Below are 21,674 nucleotides of genomic sequence, written 5' to 3' on the forward strand. Positions count from 1 at the left end.
TCGGAGAAATAAACAAAGCCAGGTTTGCTCTCCGGGGAGGGAACCCTTGTTGACAAAGAACAAAGAATTTAAGACATGTTTGGTGGATAAACTTTATCAGTAGCATGCTGAGCCAGAACTTTAAAATTCGAAAGTAATCTGTCATAACAATATTACGCAGCACCACCCAGTACCATTGCTGAATGAAAATCTGTTTTTTTATTATAAAAATCAGTGGGAATTGTCTTGATAGCACCAGGTTGGTAAGATGGACTATTAAAAACAGATTGATTATGTTCTCTGGGTTAAGAGTTCAACGAAACATCTTAAACAGTCGCTATACGTATGTCAGAAATCCGTGGCACCGTTGACTGACCCTGAATTCTATATATATCACTGATTATGCATGCAGTTTCTGCTGATCCCGTGTACCATGTTGCTGTCTACACATAACAAGGAGTCATAACCAGGTGTAAGGGAAACAGAGGGAGAGGGAGGGTCAGTATGACAACCGAAAGTTGGAAAATGTTTGTGCGTTTAGTCTTAGTATTGTTTATAATTATTGAGCATACAGTATTATGCTAGTGACAATTAAGATAATAATGACCATTAAACATTTGAATAATGCAACTCATATTTTCCCTATTGTATCAAAGTTCACTTTGTTAGAACCAAAGGTGTATCAAGTTTTTGTATTGGAATAAAATAACCAATGAAATAATAATGCAAGGCTTGTAAAACGGGAGTAGCGGTAGACGTGTGGAAAACGAAAGGAAATATGTGAAAAACTAGTTAGCATTCAAGTGTTTAAAATTAAAGTAGACAGCTCGTGCGTGAAGCATTTTAGCCATAAACTACACAGCAATAAACTTTTGCTGTAATTTCCCATTGACCCGGTAAAAATAAGAAAAGGATCCCTACAAACGAGTCAGCCTTAAAGTTCATCAAATAGCACGAATGAAATCTGCGCTCCCTGTAATCAGTGGATCTAAAGTGTCCATAGGGAGTGTTCTGAGCTGAATGAAAAGCGCCCATAGAAATTCATCCAAAGATGAAAAGGTATTATTTTTCGTATGGAAATATGCAGGTTTGTAAGCTAAAAGGTATTTTCAGGTACCTTTCGTGTGTCATAAATATCTCAGATAGTGTTGAGAAGTTGCCAGGTCAAGCGAGGAAGATTGATGAGGACAGCTGCGCATGAGTGCCTGACGTCAATTCATTGTTCAGAATCAACGATATCCAGATGTTTTGACCAAGTTATCAAGTGTGGATGTGAATGAATGAATTAATAAATGAATTAATTGATAAATGAATAATGAAAATGCGAATACGTTTATCGGTTATTACAAACATATTATGAAATTACTTTTTCTTATTTAATTTTGTCTTCCTACAGCGCCGATCAGGCGTTAAACTGGCGAATTTCCTTCCAGGTTAACGCTTTGTGTTTTTCAAAAGTGGAGTAAACGTAGTTGTTATTCATGGGAAGCCCAGATTATTTAACTAATAAGCTATACATGAGAGACAGAAAAAAAAAAAAAACAGTAAACAACTTATAGCATTGGTTTCGTGCCCTCTTGACCGTCCCCAATAAAAAGAATAAAAAATAAAAAAAAAGAGAATTGGTTCTTTTTATTAGAGTATATAATGAAATTACCTTACATGATGTTTGTTAGAACGTATTAGGGAAAACGTTCAAGGAAATCAGCTTATCTTTACTTACGAAGTAGCCATAGTTACGATTTCATCGCGTTACTTTTTGACACTCCAATTGTGCTTTCAATTACAGGTAAACTCTCAAGTTTAAAGCTCAGATAACAAAGGCCTTTCTTTGCGGGTGCCAATGAATACTTTGCAGGCTTCTGAAGTTTAAAAATCTCTTACGGCAAATGAATTTTCGAGTTCTCGTTGGAACAAACGTACTAGACCATTTTGAAGTAAATACACTCTTAATGTTTCCGAGAAACTAACCTCCAGTTTAGATATTTTGCAATGCACTAGGGGCATCTGTACACGGTATGAAAGAAAACGATGTACTAACACAAAATTTATTCCGAAAAATATAACTGGAGTAATTAAAGGATTTCACTTTTAGTTCACGTTTTTTTTTTTTTTTGAAATTTTAGTTTTAACCAGTCCTATCTATTTTTGCCGCTTTTAGTAGCTGACCCAAGATCCAACTGCACGTTACATTATTTGTTTTCTATGAAATTTGGTGCGTGACGAAAGGACCGATGAATACGACACTTATCAAATGCTATTCTTTTCAACATCGACAAAAACATTTAACACGACTAAATTATCGATGTTTATTATTACCAAAGAAAAATTAACTTCATCTTGGCCATAGCTACGTTTCCCAATAAAACCCCCCAGAAAAATAATTGGGAAAAATTAACACTCGTGGAAATTTGGCGCCAAACAATTTGGCCGCGGCTTGTTAGGATTTATTTTCTCGACTGTTTGGTGATTCACTCACTTCACCCTGACACTTTCACTCCGCTATAAAATAAGCATGTGTAAAATTGAAGTTTGAGTTTCTCTGTACGCCTGTCGTCGGGCTTCATACGTTCATCGCCAGTTCAACTTTAACGAGGCTCGGTGAGGCGAAAATGGCGAAGCCCACGAAGATTTGATTGACGGCAGCGAAAAACGCAAAACGGTCGGTCGAGAATTGAATTTTTGAGTTCGCGTAAAGTGAGAAGTGCAGTCAAGTCGGGCTACTTCTTGTAACGGTTCACCTCGATACCAAATTTATTTCCTCAGTCGTAGTCTGATATACTGAAAATAACAAGCTCGTGAATGAAAATGGTGCGTATCGTTCCTGCTACGCAATGCTAACACGATTTTAGTTTGCAATTACTGCCAGAGGTATTAAACAAAACTGTATTATAAAACTGAGTCAAACGTACATCAGGATCTATGGTAAAGCGGATGACTGATGGCCCAAGGGGTTGGCAATCATTTCGGTGGATAAAGCGAAAACCGAATACAGATGCCAAGGTGATAGCATGCAGATCTTTTGTTCGAAACATCCGATCTCCTGTCAGCGCTCAGTGAAAAATAATGAAATAACAAATTGTCGTAGAAACTGAATTATTTGACCTTTCAATGTAGCATCTTCCCTCAGATTCTTGGAATTTCCATGAAAAAATAAAATAAAAACAGCAACACAGACACTGCTTGTTTCTGTCAATCTGAATGCGGTAAAAAGCATTGTCAAAATGAAACTTGTGAAAAGACTTTTGCACTTCGGTACCAGGGCTGCAGACAGAATTTCCTGTAAACAATAGGCTAAGTGCTAAACAACACAAGTTACGGATGAGTTACGTTCATTGCTTAAAACGTTGTCACCTTGTGCTCTTCTGGCTCTTGTCAAAATGTACTCCTTAGTTCCTGTTTTCTCTACTTTCTTGGCTTCTCCTATGGTGTCTGATAATTGATAACAGCGCTCACGTCAAAGCAAACTTCCAAGTAAAAAAGGTACCTAGGGAGGCGGGGATTTAATAACGTTCACTAATTGTCATTAGATATGCTACTTTTGACGCATAAATAACGTTTGCAGAGCCCTGATTATATTGCTTTCAAAGTTCAAAATGCGAATCTACTTTAAACTACGTCCTACTTTACAGGTTAATTTCAAGAAAAAGAAAAAAAAAATAGATAGAATAAAAACTTGGATTTAGTTTGGCTAAAACTGGTGATAAAACGTCGCGATTTTCTCTTCAACACAAAAAGTAACGAGGTCAATCAACATTGTCATGGTATACTTTGGTTTCGTGGCTGATCATGAGCTTCTAAACCTACTGTGCGTGATTACATTCATCGCCTTTCTACCTTGAGTTTACTTTCTTATGCAAGATGGCAAAGACATTTAAACATGAATGGGCGTAATATTCATGGTGCTATTCGCTTTTCGTTACCATGGATGCCCTTGGAAGTCAGTCACTTAGACAGATATAAAGCAGCAATAAGTCCGACAATTTCTAACTCGATTGAAACATTGTCTTTTGATACAAACTAAAAGATCTGGATAAATCTATTACTCTAAATCCCGTGAACGTTCACAACTAGTTAGGTGTGCTTCCAAAATCTACAGTGAAAGAAAGTAAGCAAGATCTGAAGCCAGCATTACTTTATTTCACTTGAATTTCAAACATGCTGGATTCAAATATTTTGTACATTCAATTCTTGACTTGCAGTGCACGGAATAAGACGAATCTGGAGCGAGTCTTGAAGTCGCTTGTCTCCGTCATCAAACAACACGTGGTACACAGCTTTCTCATGGCAGTTATTGTTGACAGAAATCCTCTTGTGTGTCACCACACCAGGGTAATACCTGGTTCTTCCAGGCCAGAAACCAATTACACGTTGACCAGCGTGGACCTCACTGTAACATGCAGGGTGATCGAGTATTACGGCTGTCGGGTCAATCCTGTGTAAAGTGATGGTGTCTCCATCATCATAACTGATGAACACGGTCGTGGAGGTGGCACTTGTAACGAATCCGCGATAGTATAGACCGTTTTTCCAGCGGGCAAACACTCTGGCACCCACTGGAAGTGTAAAAATGGGATATTAGTTGATGCTGGTCGCTGCAAATGGCAAGCAAACTTTTTCAGGTCGCGTTTGACTGGCACTTAAAAAAGGCAAATTTTGGGGAAAAGATTTTGTAAAGGAAATGAAAATATTTATCGCTGAATTTGCTTTGGACGAGCTTAGAATGCTAAATGGCTAAACTGAATATTTATGGATGCAGTGTTAGCAGATACCCTTGTGTTATCGTAGGTATGAATGGTTCCTGTGAATCATGGACATGGGTCTGTACTGACCTTCATGAGATGACCACTGCTCAGGAAAAATCCTTAGCTGACTGACAGCGTAATAGTCCTCGTCGTTGTCATCAAAAGTGACTTTGAAACGGTTACCAGAATCTTTTTCAGACACGTAACCAATGAAATACGTGTTGCCTCCTTTCCATGTTGCTACCACGTGGTGTCCAATGTCTACGTCATGAGGCACCTTATCGGGAATTACCGCTGAAATGTCCGAGACTCTGTGAATAATCGTGTCATTGTCGTCAAACGAAATATTCACCAGGCCATTTCCAATTGATAACACTTTCCCAGGGTAATAAAGGTTGTTCGTCCAACGGGCAATAATCCGATCATCAACTGTAAAGTAAAGAACGATACCAACTATAACACAGCTAGCAAGTTAAAACGCCACTTTATAAGGAGTAGCTGACAGACCTCGACTAGTACCTCGCTTTTACCCAGCAAAGATCCAGCTCAAAGCAAGGAAGACAGAAAGATTTCGCCATTTGGATCAATATTTAGTACCCACAGTTTTACGCCAGCGTTGGAAAATTCACTTAAACAGTTATGTCATTCGTCCTCATAGAAACTAGAAATCTCTCCATGAAACCTTAGATACGTTCGATGAACTCGAGCAGTGAGGTCGATTTGTTTGATTAGCATACCTTCGAAGTTCGCATAACCACAATTTGTCATATACTTCCTCCAAAGGAAATACCAAAGTCGCCAGCCTAAGAAGCATCCTGGTTTTATATACAGTCAACTTTACAAGACGGACACGTGGTTCTGGTCCCTGCCGCTTTTCCGTCATTTTACTGTGACTGAATTCCCTATAAGACGGACATTTCTCTAAGACGGACAACGGACACTTTGAAACCGTCAAAGAACACTCTAGAAGTGCTTTTCACCGCGAAAAATTCTTCAGTACGGAAACGTATAAACTCAATGTTACAGCAAATTACAATTTGAGGAGCCAAAATGCTTTTCCTAAGACAAAAAGATGACAAACATGTGTGCGCTATCAAATTTTCATTTAGTTATCTTTTCCCATTTATACGATTTGGTGATGGCAATACAAATTATACTAAAAAAAGCTGCATGCATCAAGCAAATGCCTAAAATAAAAAATAAACCCACTTACCATTAAACGCATTCGAAAGTGCAGAAACGCTTAAAGCAAAGTAAAGGACCAACAGAACCTGCTTCATGGTTGTGAATGTTGCCTGTGTAAAGGAGCAAGGAGCCAGAGTGCGTCAGAGCATAATCCATACAGGAAACTGTAAAACTAAATAGTGGAATTGTGCCAAACATGTCATATGCGACCGACAAGTTAGGAGATTTCATTTCACATTAACGGATGCAAAACAAAAGAACCGTTAAGTAGATTGTGAAACATATCAGATGTAAATTGATCCACAACACTTCAACAGCGGGGCAAGGGTGACCTCAATTTTAGAAAGCGAAAAGTGGAAAGGAAAAATATAAACACCACAAGGCCAGTGTGAGCTAGCTCCCAAGTTCTTGATATTCCTTTTAGGAATGTGGGATATTTTTCGCTAGTATTTTGGTACGCGCTAGCTTTTAGAATGCACAGGTCGTATTCGACGTATTCATATGCCAAATTTCTGTTACTCAAACCACAAGTTATATTATGTTACCTCTCTAAATAGCCTGTTAGTCATTTCCTGTACGGTAAAAAAGCATCCTTCGATGAATAAAGAACTCCTGTTTCACTTAGCTTGTTAGCATGTAGGAATCTTGGCACGGGAAATTGTGGTTAAGCCCCGGGCAGGGGGCGGGGGGGGAAGGGGGCGCTGCCATATATGGGCTATATAGGTATGTGCCGCTGTGAAGGGTATGGTTTTCAAGCAGTTTACTCTAGGATAGGGTATATAAGTCAGAGCATTTGGGTCTAGAATAGGGTATCATTTTCCACAAAACTGACTGGTTGGTTGAAGATTTTATCTAGAGTAAGGAAACCAGGGATTGCCACTCAAAAATATAAAAAATTAAATCGGCAAGTTTAAATTTACGCAAATCAGCCTCAACAGTGTGATAGATGGGATGCTTTTGGGAGTTTACTCTAGTATAGGTTAGCAAAATTCAGCTGAGCTAGCTCTGGTATAGGCTAAGGGTTCCAGCGTCCCAGCGGCACATCCCCACCCAGAAATTCCCAAAGTACCCCCCCCCCCCCGGGAGGTTAAGCCCAATGCATGTTTATGCTTTGGTTCACAGGATACTGAGGATATGACATAGTGTTAGCGCATCAAGAAATTGCCAGTAGCAAGCTAGTTTAAGTCAGTTACACACAAGCCTTCGCACCAGCAGTTGTTCTGAAGCAAGCAATTTTCAAGTCAAGTCTTAGTTGACCTCAAGTCCTTGTTACTTTCACCCTTTTTTGCTTTACGTAGTAAATTTGTTTGTTATCAAATTGCATTTTGTCTGTAGTTTACATAACAACACCGAATCTAACCTGGTCACACCAGCTTACACCAATTTTCAACAGAGAGCGAAACAAAATATAACGGTAACAAACACAGTAATGAAAACCGGCTTCCTTTATAAAAACAGATTGCAAAAGAATTGGACATAAAAATCATAGCGCACGTTTAAGTCAATTTAGTGAACAGAAAACAAAGTGAACATAAAGTATACGTACATACAAAAAGTAAATCACTGCCTTCCTAATGCCTTCGTCGATTCTGGCCATTTTTGCTCCATACAGTGCAGCTTCTTCCTTTAGTCGGTGTTGCTCTTCTGGCCGTAGTGTGCAAACACAGACTCAAATCAAAACAGCTTCGCGAGAAATGGTCACTGAAGTCAAAGACCCACAGTACTGGCTTATTGATTGATTAGTTTAGTCACTAATTTTATTTTATGGTCTGTTTTCATAAGTCATTCGTCTTGAATTCTTAAAAGACTGACAAGTGAAATGTGAAAAAATGATTAATAACTAGGACTAATTTGCGATGCGGTCATGTTTTTAGTAGGACAGAGAAAAAATGTTTTTGCCTGGTTATCAGCAAGTAACTAGTACTCATTTGCAACACTCCACAGACATATAAGAAAGCATGAGGACTCTATCAAAAGGTGCCTTTGCCTTCTTAACACGGTATGTACTTAAAATTCCTTATTGTTCTTCATGCATTTGCCTTGCCTCTGTAATTGCTTTGGTTATCAGTTTCAAATTGTCCTTTGTCATTTCTCTAAGCACATCTAAGTCTTCCTTTATCTTCTTTACCAGGTTAGCGCATGCGAGCGTTTGTCTGCACCTTTCCCTATCTACCTTACGCAGGACGTCTTCGCCTTCTTTTTCAACATCTAAACCTGCCAGCCTTGTGAATTCTGTTTGAGTATCATTAAACAAATCTTCAAATTCCCTAAAATTGGCTAGGATATTATCTCTCAGTCTTCGAAATTGCACTGTTGAGTCTTTTAGATCACGGTGGATGACCGCCATCTTGCCATCGCTTGCTGCAGCGTATGACTGCTTGCTCTTAGCGTTACTCGATACGACGTCCATCTGACCAAGAATCTCCACTCCTTCACTGCCAGCTGAAGTCATCTAATAAAATAACGGGAAAATGGAACGCAACATTGTGAGTGTTTTTGTAACTGCTTCAAATGAGTCTCTTGTCTAGGTTTCGCAAGACTTTTTGCCTCTGTATGGACTGTTTTCTACAAAATAATACGATAGGATGTCGAGTGCACATGATCATTTCAATAGCCAACCCTCCTAAGAAAGATAGAAACCCGGTAAATTGGACAAAATGGTTTCGTAAATTTAGATTAAGCTGAGAAAAGGTGGTCCCTAAAAGCTTCTTTTCAAAGAATAAACCACCAATGCAGAAAGCAAGCAAGGAACTCCTGACCCGGTTGGCTAGCATTCGAAAAACATTTCTAGTTGATTCTATTGTAGCTTCATTTTGAATTCTCCTGATCCTTTTTGGTGTGAACCAAGTGACCAACTCTGTCATTATTTTTGGTATATTGTGTTAAAATGTAAAGTACATAAGAGGGTTTATTAGGCTTCACAAACTTGCTTCAGCCTGGTTATCGAGAAATCTCTACTGACAAGCAATTCCACGGACTCGTTATAAATACGCCTTGAGAAGTCTACTGTGAGAAAGGTCATTCGCGTATTTTTCAACGAATACACATCACATTTTACCCTGAAATCCTTGCCTTGGCTAACACTTGAACTCCGTGTTGACCCATCCCTACGTAAGGGTAAAGTTGTTTTGTTGTTTTGTCACACTCTATCAGCAACTCTTTATCTGTCACCTGGTCTCCATTCAAACAAAATACAACTGGTACCTTGCCGTTAGATTCCATTTCGAACTTAAGAATACAACCAATCAGATCACCTCGATTCACCACAGGAACTAAAGGAAGAGAACAGAGAGCAAGGAACTCTCAACAACGACAACAACGGACAAGTAACCAAATTATCATCTTTACTGGTGTTATATTCTTATGCCCCATTTATTGATCACTGATTTGTAGTATGCTATTTTAGATTTTCCACTGAGATTAACCCATGGATACATAATAAATGGAACCAACTAAATGTGATATAACCGAATACCTATGGTTGGCTGGGCTCATTGACAATCTCAGATATTGATTGACACAATTTAGTCGACTACGTTTGATTGTTGGCGCAACGAAAATGCTAACGAGTGAAGCTGTATACAGGTACTTAACAGAAGATGGATGGATTCCTCTATTTCGCTACGTGGAAAATTTTACCGTACCTTCAATTAATCTGCGTGTTGTTAAGTCTTCATTTCCGCCATCGACAATATTTCCATCCGCGTGATAGGCCACGCTACCATTATAGCATCCAGGTCTCAAATGAAAATCGTATCCCTTTCGCACCACGCCGACTTCGAGAAACCTGTTTCTACCAGTTTCTAGGACTAGAACCTAAGGTGGTAAGGAAGCCACAAGACACAAGCCAAGTTAAACGAGAGTACTCAGTGAGAAAATCAAACAAACACCGAACAAAACACACAAAAAGTATTTTCATTCCTACCTCAAAGTGTGGGAAGTCCTTGGAGAACGGAATAACGTATCTGGCACCATGATGCAATAGTGATGCTGTTGATTGTGGAGAAGCCTCACAAACCTCACAACTTTTGACTCCCTCGTACAGGAGAAGGCAGTCCTTCACCTTTACACCCATGCTATGCCACGCCTGTAATGATGTAAACAAAAAAAAGTTACCAAACAGGAAAAACATGTTTCTAGTACAATGTAGTCTGCTTTGACATTAAGCAAAACCCAATGCTACCTTTTGGCCTGTCGCTAGAATATCTTGGCGAGCCAGGAATGCTCTCTGCGCAGTTTGATTGGCAATTCGACGATTACCCTCAGCTTCCAAAAACAACTGGTCCATCTTCCCTTCCTCTATAAAAAAACAAACAAAAGAGAAAACTTTCTGTGGCTAGATATAATTCATTTCACACAACGCAGTTCATTTTATTTAGGTATATTTGAAAAGACGAGAGGACATTTGTAATTGTTTAAAGCAGATGTCGGTTTTGTCACGTTCTTCTGCTTATATTTCTTCTGTAAAATTTAATTGACACTATGTCTTTGGGCCACTACATTAAGGACCACATTAACAAAAAATGAAAAAAGAGCTGTCCAACACAGATAAAACTCCATCCACATCTAAAATATAATCGTCATTAACAGCAAAAACTAGGTGTTATCTCCTCGTTGTACCTACCTGTTTGAGGAAACGAAAAGCCATAAGCTGCAAAATAACTAGTTTGAAGCTTTTCAATAACTTCATCCAGCTCTTTAGTCTGGAAGAAATGAGAAAAGCGACAATAGCAGGTCTCTAACACGCATCCCTCTTCTTCGTTGATAAGAACTACGGTAAGAAATTACCCTAAAAGCACATTGGTAAAGACGACCTAGACCCAGAATTCTACGTTTCAAGAAATTGACACGATCAATTTACTTTCTGTAAAAAAAGAACAGAAAAGCATCAAGAAAAAAGACCCTTGCTGAATACGCAGATAAATGGTCAGAGCAGCTTATATTTTAAGAGATAGAAATGCTGTGATCATTTCAATCTATAAGATATACAAGTCAGAATCGCCAGGCACGCTAAAAACTTACGTGTCGTACAGCAGAAGTCGGGATGTCTGGATGTCCTTTGCAGCACCTTCTACATTTCTTCCACAACCACCAAACCCCCATAACAAGACTGGACACAAGGTTTAGTGGCACAGGTATTGGATCATACGAGCTGTACGTCTGGATTGTGATGGCTTTCTTGAACTTCCATTCCATTAAAGAATTGTCCTTAAAATAGCCAGCAAGTACTATAGTGTAAGCTCAAGACAGTTGACAAACTTCGATATTTTCACAGATCACTGTTTTTTCAAATAAATCTTACAAACTCAGTAAATGAAATACATTAAAAAATCTAAAATAAATCACATTTCATCTGACTGAATTGAACAAGAAAGAACCAAACAACAATACAACTGCTTTAAACCAAATTGGAAACCTGAATAACGTTCGACTCAGTGTCATGTCCAGGGACTTTGAGTTCCGTAATTTTTAAGAGCTGTATTCGAAGTCTGCCGCTATTGGTGACCTGAACTACCTTTAAGAGTACTTTCAGACACTAATTGGCCCTCTGTTATCTTGATATAGTTAACTGGAATCAATCATGTTAATCACTAGTTTAGACCTGCGAGCAGGCTATTTATAGGCACGCCACTAACACTGACGAAACGAATGCAACAAACAAACATAACATGGCTATAAATCTGAAGGAACACCAGCTGGTTATTTATAAAGCGTCATCAAGGAGTTGATCCCGGTGGAGGTCTTGTAAGCGCTACAAATCACTGTCCCATGCTAACTCCACAATAAGCATTGAAGCAAAGCAGGAACTGAAAGTTTCTTACTTCCACACGCTGGTAAGTGTTGGATAAAAGAGCTATCATCATGTTAACAAGAAGAATGACACCCACGACCAGGAAAATACCATACAACAAGTGAGCAAGCGTCACCGTCGCACTGTCAACTGATTCAAGCGTCTCCAGTTCCGCTATTCCAAGCAACGACCAGCAGAGGTGTTTTACCACGGTCCACCAGCTGAGAGGAGACACCAAAAGACAGAAGGTGAACTCACTTTTGTGACTATAATCAGTGTAAAAAAGTGGAGGTAAACGAGGATAGAAGAGCAATTATTGCCTGACTTACCAAGTTTAAAAAAAAAAAACAAAAAAAAAAAAAAACAACACATTTATTTAATCATAGCAACACTTACATGACTCAAACTTATATTATATGTCATTACTTACAATTTTCTTAGGTCTGAATTTATAAAGATGTTAAAGGCAAAAGTGTCTTTTTTTTTTAGCATTTTTCAAAAAAAAAAAAATTCATTTTAAATACGAAAACTTCCAATTTCAGTCGGAGCCCTGTAAGACCCGACTTCACTCCACTGTGACCACCTCACACCTCTCCCTGACTTACCAGGTTGGTCCAGACGTACTGCACACCCTAAAAAAAAGGAAGTACTTGAATCAGTAAATCACAAATTCATGTTCTCTGTTATAGCTAGTCAATTTGCCAGGCAGTGATAAAATATATCGCTTTTGTTCTTAAGTCGCTTCTAACATTTTCAGGGCTCTTTCACCTACCCGCCTGTCAGTTGCTTTTACCTATACGGTTGCTTTCCAACTTTGCCTCAGCACCACGTGACAAGGAAAAGCTTCATATAATTGAACAGCTAAAACCTGTAAGAAGTCAGGTTCTAAACTTCTTACAAGTCTTAGCTGTTTTAACTTGAACTCAGGTCAAAACCCGACTTCTTACAATAGAAGTAAATGCTAATTGATGTTAAGCCGTAGAAATGTAAAATGTCAGTAGTCTACACAGTTAACACTTTGAGTGCCATTTACCAATTTTTAACCAATCTTTTGCATTCGCTTGCTATTACCTGCCAGTCTTGCTTCTGGTATGACGTTAAAGAAATGATCTCCTTTTACATACCTAACATAAAAAAATACACTTACGGGATACCATCATATTTTTCTGTGATAAACGACTTCTCCGACATGTACATTTTCGTGATTGCGAACGAGAAGGCGATGACAATCGCGACAAACTGCCAAAATATCGTTGCAATGTCTCTGATGATACTGAACAAGGCGATTTGAATGGTTCCAAGCCCTTTTACTGTCTCCATCACCTGACCAAATACTCTGAAAGTGAGGATCATAGTATTGAGGCCATACAAGTAGCCAGCTATGACAAGGGATCGATTGTTTACCACTGATTTGGATGAAGACCACGTGACCATTCTCAGCAGAAACGTGCAGGTGTAGACGAACATAGTGATAAGGTCCAAACAGTTCCAGGTATCTCTGATGTGAGAAGGTGAGAAAGATTTAGTAGATGCAATATGTCAAGTCTAACTGCAGAGTTAACCGAAAAGACCCTACTACACATAGTTACAAACGATTATTCCGTTAGTGTTAATTAAGGACTGAGGTAATGATTATCGGAAATACATTCAAAACTAAATCATGAGGAAAATTATGGTTTATAACCCCCTAAGCCCAGACATCTATTGGCTTTTCATCATTCTTTTTTCTGAAAACCAATTACAAACGGAGCTTATTTAACCTTGCTTGCTTCTTATTACAACTTATGGCTCTCATCGGGGGTGTTTTGTATTGGGCCAAATAATTAGGTCAGTGAATGGCTTTTAGAAAACGTATCACAATAATATAGAACATTTAGATGTAATCAACTTACTTTGTGTTAATTTGTTAGCAGCATTTGACTTAAACATAGGGCTATCGGAAACTGTTCTACCTCTCGCAGTTATTCAAAGTGAATACCATTTACCTGGTAAACTTCTTCAATTTCTTTAAAGCAATAATCGCTACGTTCTTACAAGGAGAAGCACACTTCTTTACACGCTTGACTTCAACTTTGTTATCCTTTTGCTTCTCACTTTGATGATGGAGTTCATCTAGCTCTGTGAGCAAGTCGTCAATCTCTTCCTGGTTGGCGTCTTTCAAGTCAAAGATTTTAATTTTATCTTTACTTCCTTGTCCCACTTGCACCTTTATTACGCAGAATTGCTTAATTTCCATCACCATTCGGCCCACGAAGAAGATCAGGATAGCCCACTCTTGTTCGCTGAATTCAACGCTTGTTGGACTGAGACAAATGGACAAATGGAGTCCAAGTAAGGCCAGATAACTCAACGTGTCACGGATAAATAGGAAGTAAGGTGTAGTGAAATATTCTCGATACGTCTCTGTGGAAATAAAATACGAACACACAAAAAAAGGCGCGACTGAATTCTTATTACAACGCGCAAGGCCTTATGAGTCCTATGAAGCCAAGGACGGATGGATAATCATAAAGCACAATGAATCAGCGATAATTCCGCTACAAACGATATCTATTTGGTCAAACACCTTTTCAAACTAAGCTTAGTCGTTGACTGGCGCAGCGGAAAATCTTCTTTGGCATAGGATAGTGTTAGGTAGGGTTTACCTAGCTATGTTCACAAATGTCAACATGCTGACAAAAGTAATCTGTCTGAAGTTAATAAATAAATAAATAAATAAATAAATAAATAAATATTTATATAGCGCCTATCCATGCCTGCTCTAGGCGCTGTACAATTCGCCAAAATGATCTGTACTAATCTTAATAATTAAAAATGTGCATTTAAGAAAGTAATAGAAGGTAAAAATCGCCAAGAATAATAAGTTTTCTTAAAAAGATGAGTTTTGAGTTTAGATTTAAAAGAACTTAGATTGTCACATGAGCGGATAGAAACAGGTAGACTGTTCCAGAGTTCAGGAGCGGAAACAGCAAAAGCTCGAGAACCATATGTCTTCAGGTGAAAATTCGTGGGGTTAAGAAGTTCAAACGTGACAGACTTTATCTAGGTGTCTTTTATGTCTAGGTGTCTTTTATGTTATAAATGTACGCAATAAGTTTTTTATTTAACATGGCAATTTTACTATAAATTGTAATCGAAACGACTCTCAAAGCCGTTTTAACTTTGGGTAAAAATAAGAAATAGAAACTTACCATAAAGGTCGATTTTACATCGTTCTGCGATGAAAAACAAAAATCTTTAAGTTTGTCTAACCACACGACCAGTATCGCAGGAATGCCTAACAACAGCTTGGTTTGCTACAAAATAACCCCATGTTTACCAACTCGCGGCTCTTACTTGCTGCAGAGGACCCAGCTGACGCAAAGCAATAGAGAATAAAAGGACAAAAGAACGAGGAAAACAATGAAAACAATAGGTTTGTGAGGCGCGCTCTATTGTGACGTGTTCTTTGTCTTCTACATCAAGAAGGAGCCCAACTCATTGCCAGTCTTGGGTGTCAAGGTTTGCCTCAAAGCCCAGCACTTATGGCCGAACAAGAATGAGTTCAAAGAAAGCGATATCTCCTCTAGCCATCTTCGCTCGTCAAGAATACATGCACAAGAAACCATGGTTTTGCTGCAGATTTGGCGTCATCAACGCATTCTCTTTCAAATGATATCTCAGTTCTTCGACATTATTCTCAGAAGCAATTTCCTGAAACAGTCTCTACTTATGTACAAATGTATTGAAAAAAAAAATCTAATGTAAAACAAACTCCAACCTGAATAAGCCTTGTTTATTTACTATGGAGAGTGTTATTGAGAGACCAAAGAAAAAGTCAGACAACTGGTTGTTCCTGTTTACCATTAACAACGTTTATTGATTGTTTTAAAGTAGTTTGAAATCTGGAGTTCAAAAATTACCTGTACTGTTACTCCACTTTGCCCTCCCAAGGTGGATAAGGTAAAGGACAATGAAAACAATTGGAAATAGGACCAAATCAAACAAACACCATAAGTCAAGAAACATCCATTTCCACCGTCCAATGCTGAGATAAGATGGCGTCCACATTTCACCAAGTTCACCATACCACTTGTCATTGTTAAGATTATCAATTACTGGATGGGTGAAAAACTGGAAAGAAACAATAAATAGAAAATGTTTAGTAACTGGAAGAATGCTGCGCGCGTTCGGCTTCCCGTCCAGGGTCACATGCATAAAATGTTTGATTTTTGCAGATTGTAGGTTGCAGAGTGCATCTACAGTACTGTAGATGCATCTCTGAGATGCATAAACAGATGCATCTACAGATGCATCTCTGAGATGCATCTATAGCACTACGAGTGAGCAAGACTGTTTTGGAGCCAAATATTAAGAAATTATATTTTAAAGAAAGCTTAGTTTTGGCAAGCCAAGGTTAATTAACAGGAGTGGAACTCTCAATTCTTGAATGAACGCCTCTTTCGTTTTCCTTGGAAACGTTTCTTTCTAGAATCTTTCTTCGGACGCTCACGTGTGTACACGTCTGTGTCGTTCTTGCGACCTTAGCTTATACTTCCCCTAGATAGATCCACGGTTAGCTGTCGCTAAAGATTATTATATTTTTTCTAGTTGGTTAATCTCGGCTTGAATTATCAAGTCAGCTGCGTTCGTTTAGGATTTACATCTGAGTACTTTGTTTTGTGCCACCTGATTTACCTTTGGCTTGAGTCCCGGGCGTAACTAGAGTTAGCATAAAAGTGAGTTCATTGGAAAGTTGTATTAAGCAGAGGAAGTAAGCATAGTGGAAGACGTAGAAGTCCCGAAGAATAAAGATTAAGTCTCAGAGTCTCGATACCTCTCGTTGGTCAGTCGTTAGTCTCCTACAAAACTATTGTCATAAGATGCCAGTCGCAAGTCAATTCAATTCCCCTCCAGTCTTTCAAGCATGGGTTCCCCTTGGGCACACTTACCCATACGTGTCCAACGGGTGAAGAGGGACATTAAGAGTCAAGCGTATTGCCCCAGCAGACTACTTTTGGATTGTTATAACGATTCAATAGGTTCCACGCATAGCTCACTTTCTAAGGCAACAAAAAGACGATTTGTAATCACCGACCTTCTTTTGCCCAAGCTCAATAGCAGTTTCCATGACTTCATCAAAGCACTGCTTGAACTGTAAACGGCACTTTATGTCAGATTTTAAGGGGTTCATCAGACAGTTAGTGAATTCCTCCACAGAGGACGCTAATTTTTCCTCATCTTCAAAGTTTGGTAACCTCCTGTCCGCCAAAGAGCGAAGTTCGTAACTCACCTTGGTGTTAAAAACAATAACAAATGAAAAATCTTTAATTTTTGTAGAGAAACACTTACTTACCCAACTGAAGTGCTATTATTACCGTCGAGCTTCTAAAAATAAAGTTAACCTTTGTGTTACTCTTAAATAACTGACAGAACATACTGTCTTTTTTCGATTAGTTTCGATGAAAGCTCATGCGTTGGGGTTAAGGTAACACTTTTATTTATTTATTTATTTATTTACTTATTGATTGATTCATTTATTTACAACACTTTCGAATCACAATTATCGCCTGCCTGACAATCAGCAAGATGAAATCTTTATTCACTAACACTTTCACCATCACTGCTTTTCAAATTCAGTAGGTAATAAAACAAAAAGGCACAGACACGGTTGGGATTAACTTGAGATAGTTTTGTGGAGTTGAAATGAAGCGTAAAGTTACCGCAGATTACATGCAGCATGATTGAACTAAAATCATCCCAGTAACTATACTAGCCTAATTGTATGAGCTTTGATAGGAGCTTTCAGAATTGTTTAGGCTTGAGCTTCGTAGTTTATTGGTTGTTTGGATAGTCATCGAGTGAGTCTTGTGATTCAAATACCCGCAAGCCGCACATATAGTTTTTTCCTCCAAGTTATTTGCTTTCGCGCGTTAATAATTCTTTACCCTAGAACAACTGCTTGCATTGGTGGTCATGTTTGCGTTGTCTAATGTCTTTTTCCTGTTTAGGCGTTGATTCTCGAAGGGTGAACATTTTATTAGTAAGTCCTATTCATTTGCGGGAGTCGCATGAAAGTGTCTGGGTTAGTGTCCTGTAAAGATGTTGAATCCACCAAAGTCAGTCGTCCGATATAACCAAACATGCCTACTTCAAAGAGGGTATGCATTTGCTAGTCAATCCGAAAGATTATTGTGCAAGTCAGAAGACGTAATCCAGCAAATAAAACTAGATTCTTGTTTCCTCTCGTAACTTACATCGAGCGCTCAAAAAGTTATACAAAAGTCTTACCAATGATGTCTTGATTTTGGTATGAGATAATGCACTGGTTTTCAGTTCTGGATCAAAGAGGAGTTGTGAGAATATGATGGACTCACCAGCATTGACATCTGCATAGCGTTCTTCTCGCATTTTGTAAATGCCTTTGGTGTGATTTTCTCACTGATTTCAAGGAAGTTGCCTTTCCTTATGGTCTTTATCAGCGACTCCTCGAAAGCTGGGTAGACATCAGTCAAATGTAAGAGGTTATAAATGAATACTGATATATTTGATACATAAGGTTTTCAGAAGTTATTTCTACCATGGTTTGGAGGATAATTCCTATCTCAAGCCTCGCGTACACATTTAGGAACAAACATAGTGTTAAAAGAAGAAAAAAAGTAAGGTACATGTTGTTGAAGAGGTCTTATTAAGTAATTGGACCTTTTGAACCGAAATACCAACTTTGCCGGATTGGTAATAATGCATCACCAAGAAAAGAAAATTAGCAATGTTAAAAGCGCTGCTCTGCTACTACCTCTCTTTTTTGGCCTTTCACTGTCACTTTCGCTGCACGTTGTATCACCGTCTTGTCCATTGCCGGCGAGACTCTCACATTCTACCTCAATGTCTGAAGCAGTCATCACTGAGTTTCAGGGACCTTCAATAGCCATCTAGAGAAATGTTCCGACGTATCACAACATTCGTCTCCAATTGCTGAACTGCGAGGTGGGACAAAATTTCCTTTCATCAGCTTTACCTGAAAGGAAAACGACGTATTCATAAGAACTTTAGAACTTTAGTAAGGAAGGAAGCAACAAGTACAAGAAGCATCTTTTGGTTGGGTGCCATGTAACTGCACGGAATCAGTAATGCCTTTCACGTCCTACGGTACTGCGCGTGCTCTGGTACATCTCGATAAGAGCGCTGCTTTCTTGACAATACAAATCACACCTTGATATAACGGTTATATATCGACCTGAAGAGGGCTAAGCCCAAAACGTCATCTACTTAACTATTTGACATTTCAGTTTCACCAAATATTTTTCAAATTTTTACTTCTAACTGGTTTTTTCCTCTAAAACGCAGTGAAGAGAATGGCGACGAATGAAAGAGGGAATACTTTAAGACCCTTTTGATAAAATGTATACATTGCAATTAAGTTATTTGCAAATTTCACTATAATAAGAGAAACAATCCAATTAATTACGCCAGGCCTCAATACCGCTTAAGTCTTCTTTACACATATGATATAGGTGGTCACTTCTTGCAGATTTCTCGGCACACAAAATTGAAAAAAAAAAAGATGGTCCCAGAACGTGGTAGTTCAACTGTCTAATATAGGAACGACTTTCAACTCGCGCTGCCATACAGTGTTTTGTAATTGCTATTTTATTAAATCTCATGTTTTTCCCAAATTATTGCAATAACCATTTACTGCAAACGCACATGACGGTTGTAAAGGCCACTTACGTGACAAATATTGTGAAAATTAACGTGACCTAACCACTTTAAGCAGCTCATAACCTCTTCACGTGGTTATGACCGTGACTTTTGGTTACTTTACATGCAACTCATCACGATTCCGTTCATTCTAAAAAGTCATTAAGGAGTATGTCAACCCTTCAAATCACCACAGTCCCAGACAAACATAGCATTTTATGAAAGCATAGCTCAGTGTCTAAAGGCAAGCAAAAATAATTAGAACCATATTAATTAATGTGTTCCAGTTGAGTCTCTTTAAGTTGCAAGGTAAAAACTAAAGCAATTCAAATTGCTTATAATTATGTATGTCACGCAAGGCGAAGCTGCCAGCGTATGTAAGCTTATGTACAGCAAACAGTGTAAGATGATCGACCACGATGGGCATTCTTCCTACCACAATTTGGCAATCAAAGCCTATAAGTTAATCGGTACTGATTCCACTGAACAAACCTGATTCCAACTGAAAGACAGTGAAATTCTTCCGTGCTTGACAATATTCTTAAGTTACTCCTCGCTTAATTAAAAGCCTGACCGTTCTCGTAGAGAAATCATCCAACACAGTACTATGCTGTGCAGGGTAGTTGTCCTCGAAATCAGTTTTGAAGATGTCTTTTAAACTTCGCGGATAAGATGAATTTTTTGCACATGATTTATCAGAGAGCTGAACTTTATTTTAAAACATGTCAACCAACTTAACAGTTTTAAAAGAACGTGACTGGTACATGCGCAATACTAATTGTGTGTTGTGATGTAGTTTCAGGCGAGCGTGCATGTAATGCTGTTGTAAAATCTGGTAACGTTCTATGTACATTTGAATTTTAAGAAATAACATAAAACACGCTGGAAAAACTCGTTATGTTTCTTCACTCGTGAAATTTGCATTGTCTGTGTGCATTGCCCTCAAAAGTACATCTGCATTCGTGATATTCGACATGAGTTGTGAGTACAACGTTTGAACACAATCAGCTTTTCTGATTATTTACCTGGGGAAAAATCCCTGCATGAGGAGATCGCTAACATTACCTCAGATATAAAAAGCATAACAAAACCGAATACTTAAGGCTAAGTAAAATTAATGGCATAAAATTCGGAACCGAGGCAAACTTTTTAATGAAGGCAATATTGACACAGCTCCCATGGCAGAGAATTGAAAATGCAAATGTGCCTTTCTATTTACGTAGCACTGGTTCGTGTAATAGCATTAGCATTACCTTGGAGGTAAAATTGTCCCTTGTACAAATGTGAACGTGATGCTGGCTCGCTCTAGAGCCTTCCAGTTAACAAGCACATCAAAATCAAGCACGTCAAGGAATATATGCATGTTAATCTACGTTTTAACCCGTGACCCAAGCCATAGTTAGTGGAGGGGTCCCCTCCACTAACTATGCCCAAGCCAAGTCACGCCGAAAGTTAGCGAAACGACAGTGTAACGCAAGAAAACGTAACGGCTTATTATCTCGTGATCTGAAATCCACGTTGCTTTAAAAACAGTTAGTAGGAATCTAAACAGTTAGTAGGAATCTTATCAACGGATATGTCAAAGGCCTTCGACTCCATGCACCAGCTGTGTTGCTGAGTAAACTAGCATACGGTTTTGAAGAGAATTTCATCAATTTGTTGCGCTCCTCTTTATGCGATGGCTCCAACAGAGTGAAGCTGGCATCTCAAAAAAGGTTCTTGGAAATGAGTTCACCAAGGCTGCCCCCAGGGATTAGCGTTGGGACCGTTATTGTGAAATATTTTTCAAAAAGTCAACAGAATCTAAGCAAAGGCTGATGACCAGCAGCTTTTCGAAATTAGCGATAACGTTGTGACGATTAATGACAACCTAAATGCGAGCGCAACGATAGCCTCTTTATGGTACGAGTCGAACTTACTTAAGGGGAGCCTCTCCAAATACCATACCATGTTAATCAACAATAAACAGAGGGACAGGAGAGACGAGATTCGCGTAAATGTATAAGGAACTGACATTGAATCTCTGAACAGTATTAAGTTATTAGGTGTCACTATTGACAACAAGCTTAATTTCAGTGAGCACATAAATATCACGAGCAAGAAAGCGAACCAGAGGATAGGTGTATTAACGAGACTCAAGAACTTAGTGCCCACCATTGCGAAACTACACCTTTTTAAGGCTGCGATTCTTCCGTACCTCACCTATTGCCATCTTACCTGGCATTTCCGCCGAGCAAGTGACAAGAGAAAACTCGAACGCACCCAGGAGAGGAGTTTGCGTGCAGTCTTCAGAG

The 21,674-nt window shown here is 38.7% G+C and overlaps 2 protein-coding genes across 2 annotated transcripts; both read right to left on the reverse strand.

Annotated features, from left to right (window-relative positions):
• Positions 1-4,099: 4,099 nt before the first annotated feature.
• LOC110043570 (uncharacterized) lies at positions 4,100-7,651 on the reverse strand. Its single transcript, XM_020749039.2, has 4 exons — positions 7,456-7,651; positions 5,938-6,019; positions 4,812-5,153; positions 4,100-4,535 (listed from the first exon to the last, which is right to left on the reverse strand). The coding sequence occupies exons 1-4, from the start codon at positions 7,504-7,506 to the stop codon at positions 4,147-4,149; spliced, it is 864 nt and encodes a 287-aa protein (XP_020604698.1). The 5' UTR covers positions 7,507-7,651; the 3' UTR covers positions 4,100-4,146.
• LOC110043568 (uncharacterized) lies at positions 7,634-20,788 on the reverse strand. Its single transcript, XM_020749037.2, has 17 exons — positions 20,634-20,788; positions 18,476-18,697; positions 18,057-18,175; positions 16,778-16,972; positions 15,603-15,813; positions 14,892-14,915; positions 13,686-14,103; positions 12,848-13,198; positions 12,306-12,332; positions 11,732-11,921; positions 10,932-11,117; positions 10,534-10,612; positions 10,093-10,208; positions 9,835-9,996; positions 9,554-9,725; positions 8,982-9,181; positions 7,634-8,361 (listed from the first exon to the last, which is right to left on the reverse strand). Exons 2-17 carry the CDS (start codon positions 18,579-18,581, stop codon positions 7,927-7,929), a joined length of 2,991 nt encoding a protein of 996 aa, XP_020604696.2. The 5' UTR covers positions 18,582-18,697; positions 20,634-20,788; the 3' UTR covers positions 7,634-7,926.
• Positions 20,789-21,674: the final 886 nt, after the last annotated feature.

The sequence above is a fragment of the Orbicella faveolata genome, unplaced genomic scaffold (assembly GCF_042242905.1).
Source record: "Orbicella faveolata isolate gen_17 unplaced genomic scaffold, um_ofav_v1 contig_1, whole genome shotgun sequence".
NCBI lineage: Eukaryota > Metazoa > Cnidaria > Anthozoa > Scleractinia > Merulinidae > Orbicella > Orbicella faveolata.

Bases quoted from the DNA above. Each gene is read 5' to 3' on its own strand.
- LOC110043570 (XM_020749039.2), bottom strand. From the start codon at position 7,506: ATGGCCAGAATCGACGAAGGCATTAGGAAGGCAGTGATTTACTTTTTG. The intron at 5,154-5,937 runs GTAAGTGGGTTT...TTTACTTTACAG, and splicing joins ACTTTCGAATGCGTTTAATG to TTGATGATCGGATTATTGCC. The intron at 4,536-4,811 runs GTCAGTACAGAC...TTACACTTCCAG, and splicing joins GCAGTGGTCATCTCATGAAG to TGGGTGCCAGAGTGTTTGCC.
- LOC110043568 (XM_020749037.2), bottom strand. From the start codon at position 18,581: ATGACTGCTTCAGACATTGAGGTAGAATGTGAGAGTCTCGCCGGCAAT. The intron at 11,118-11,731 runs GTAAGAAACTTT...GGCTATTTTAAG, and splicing joins ACACTTACCAGCGTGTGGAA to GACAATTCTTTAATGGAATG. The intron at 9,997-10,092 runs GTAGCATTGGGT...ACATCATTACAG, and splicing joins TTCTAGCGACAGGCCAAAAG to GCGTGGCATAGCATGGGTGT.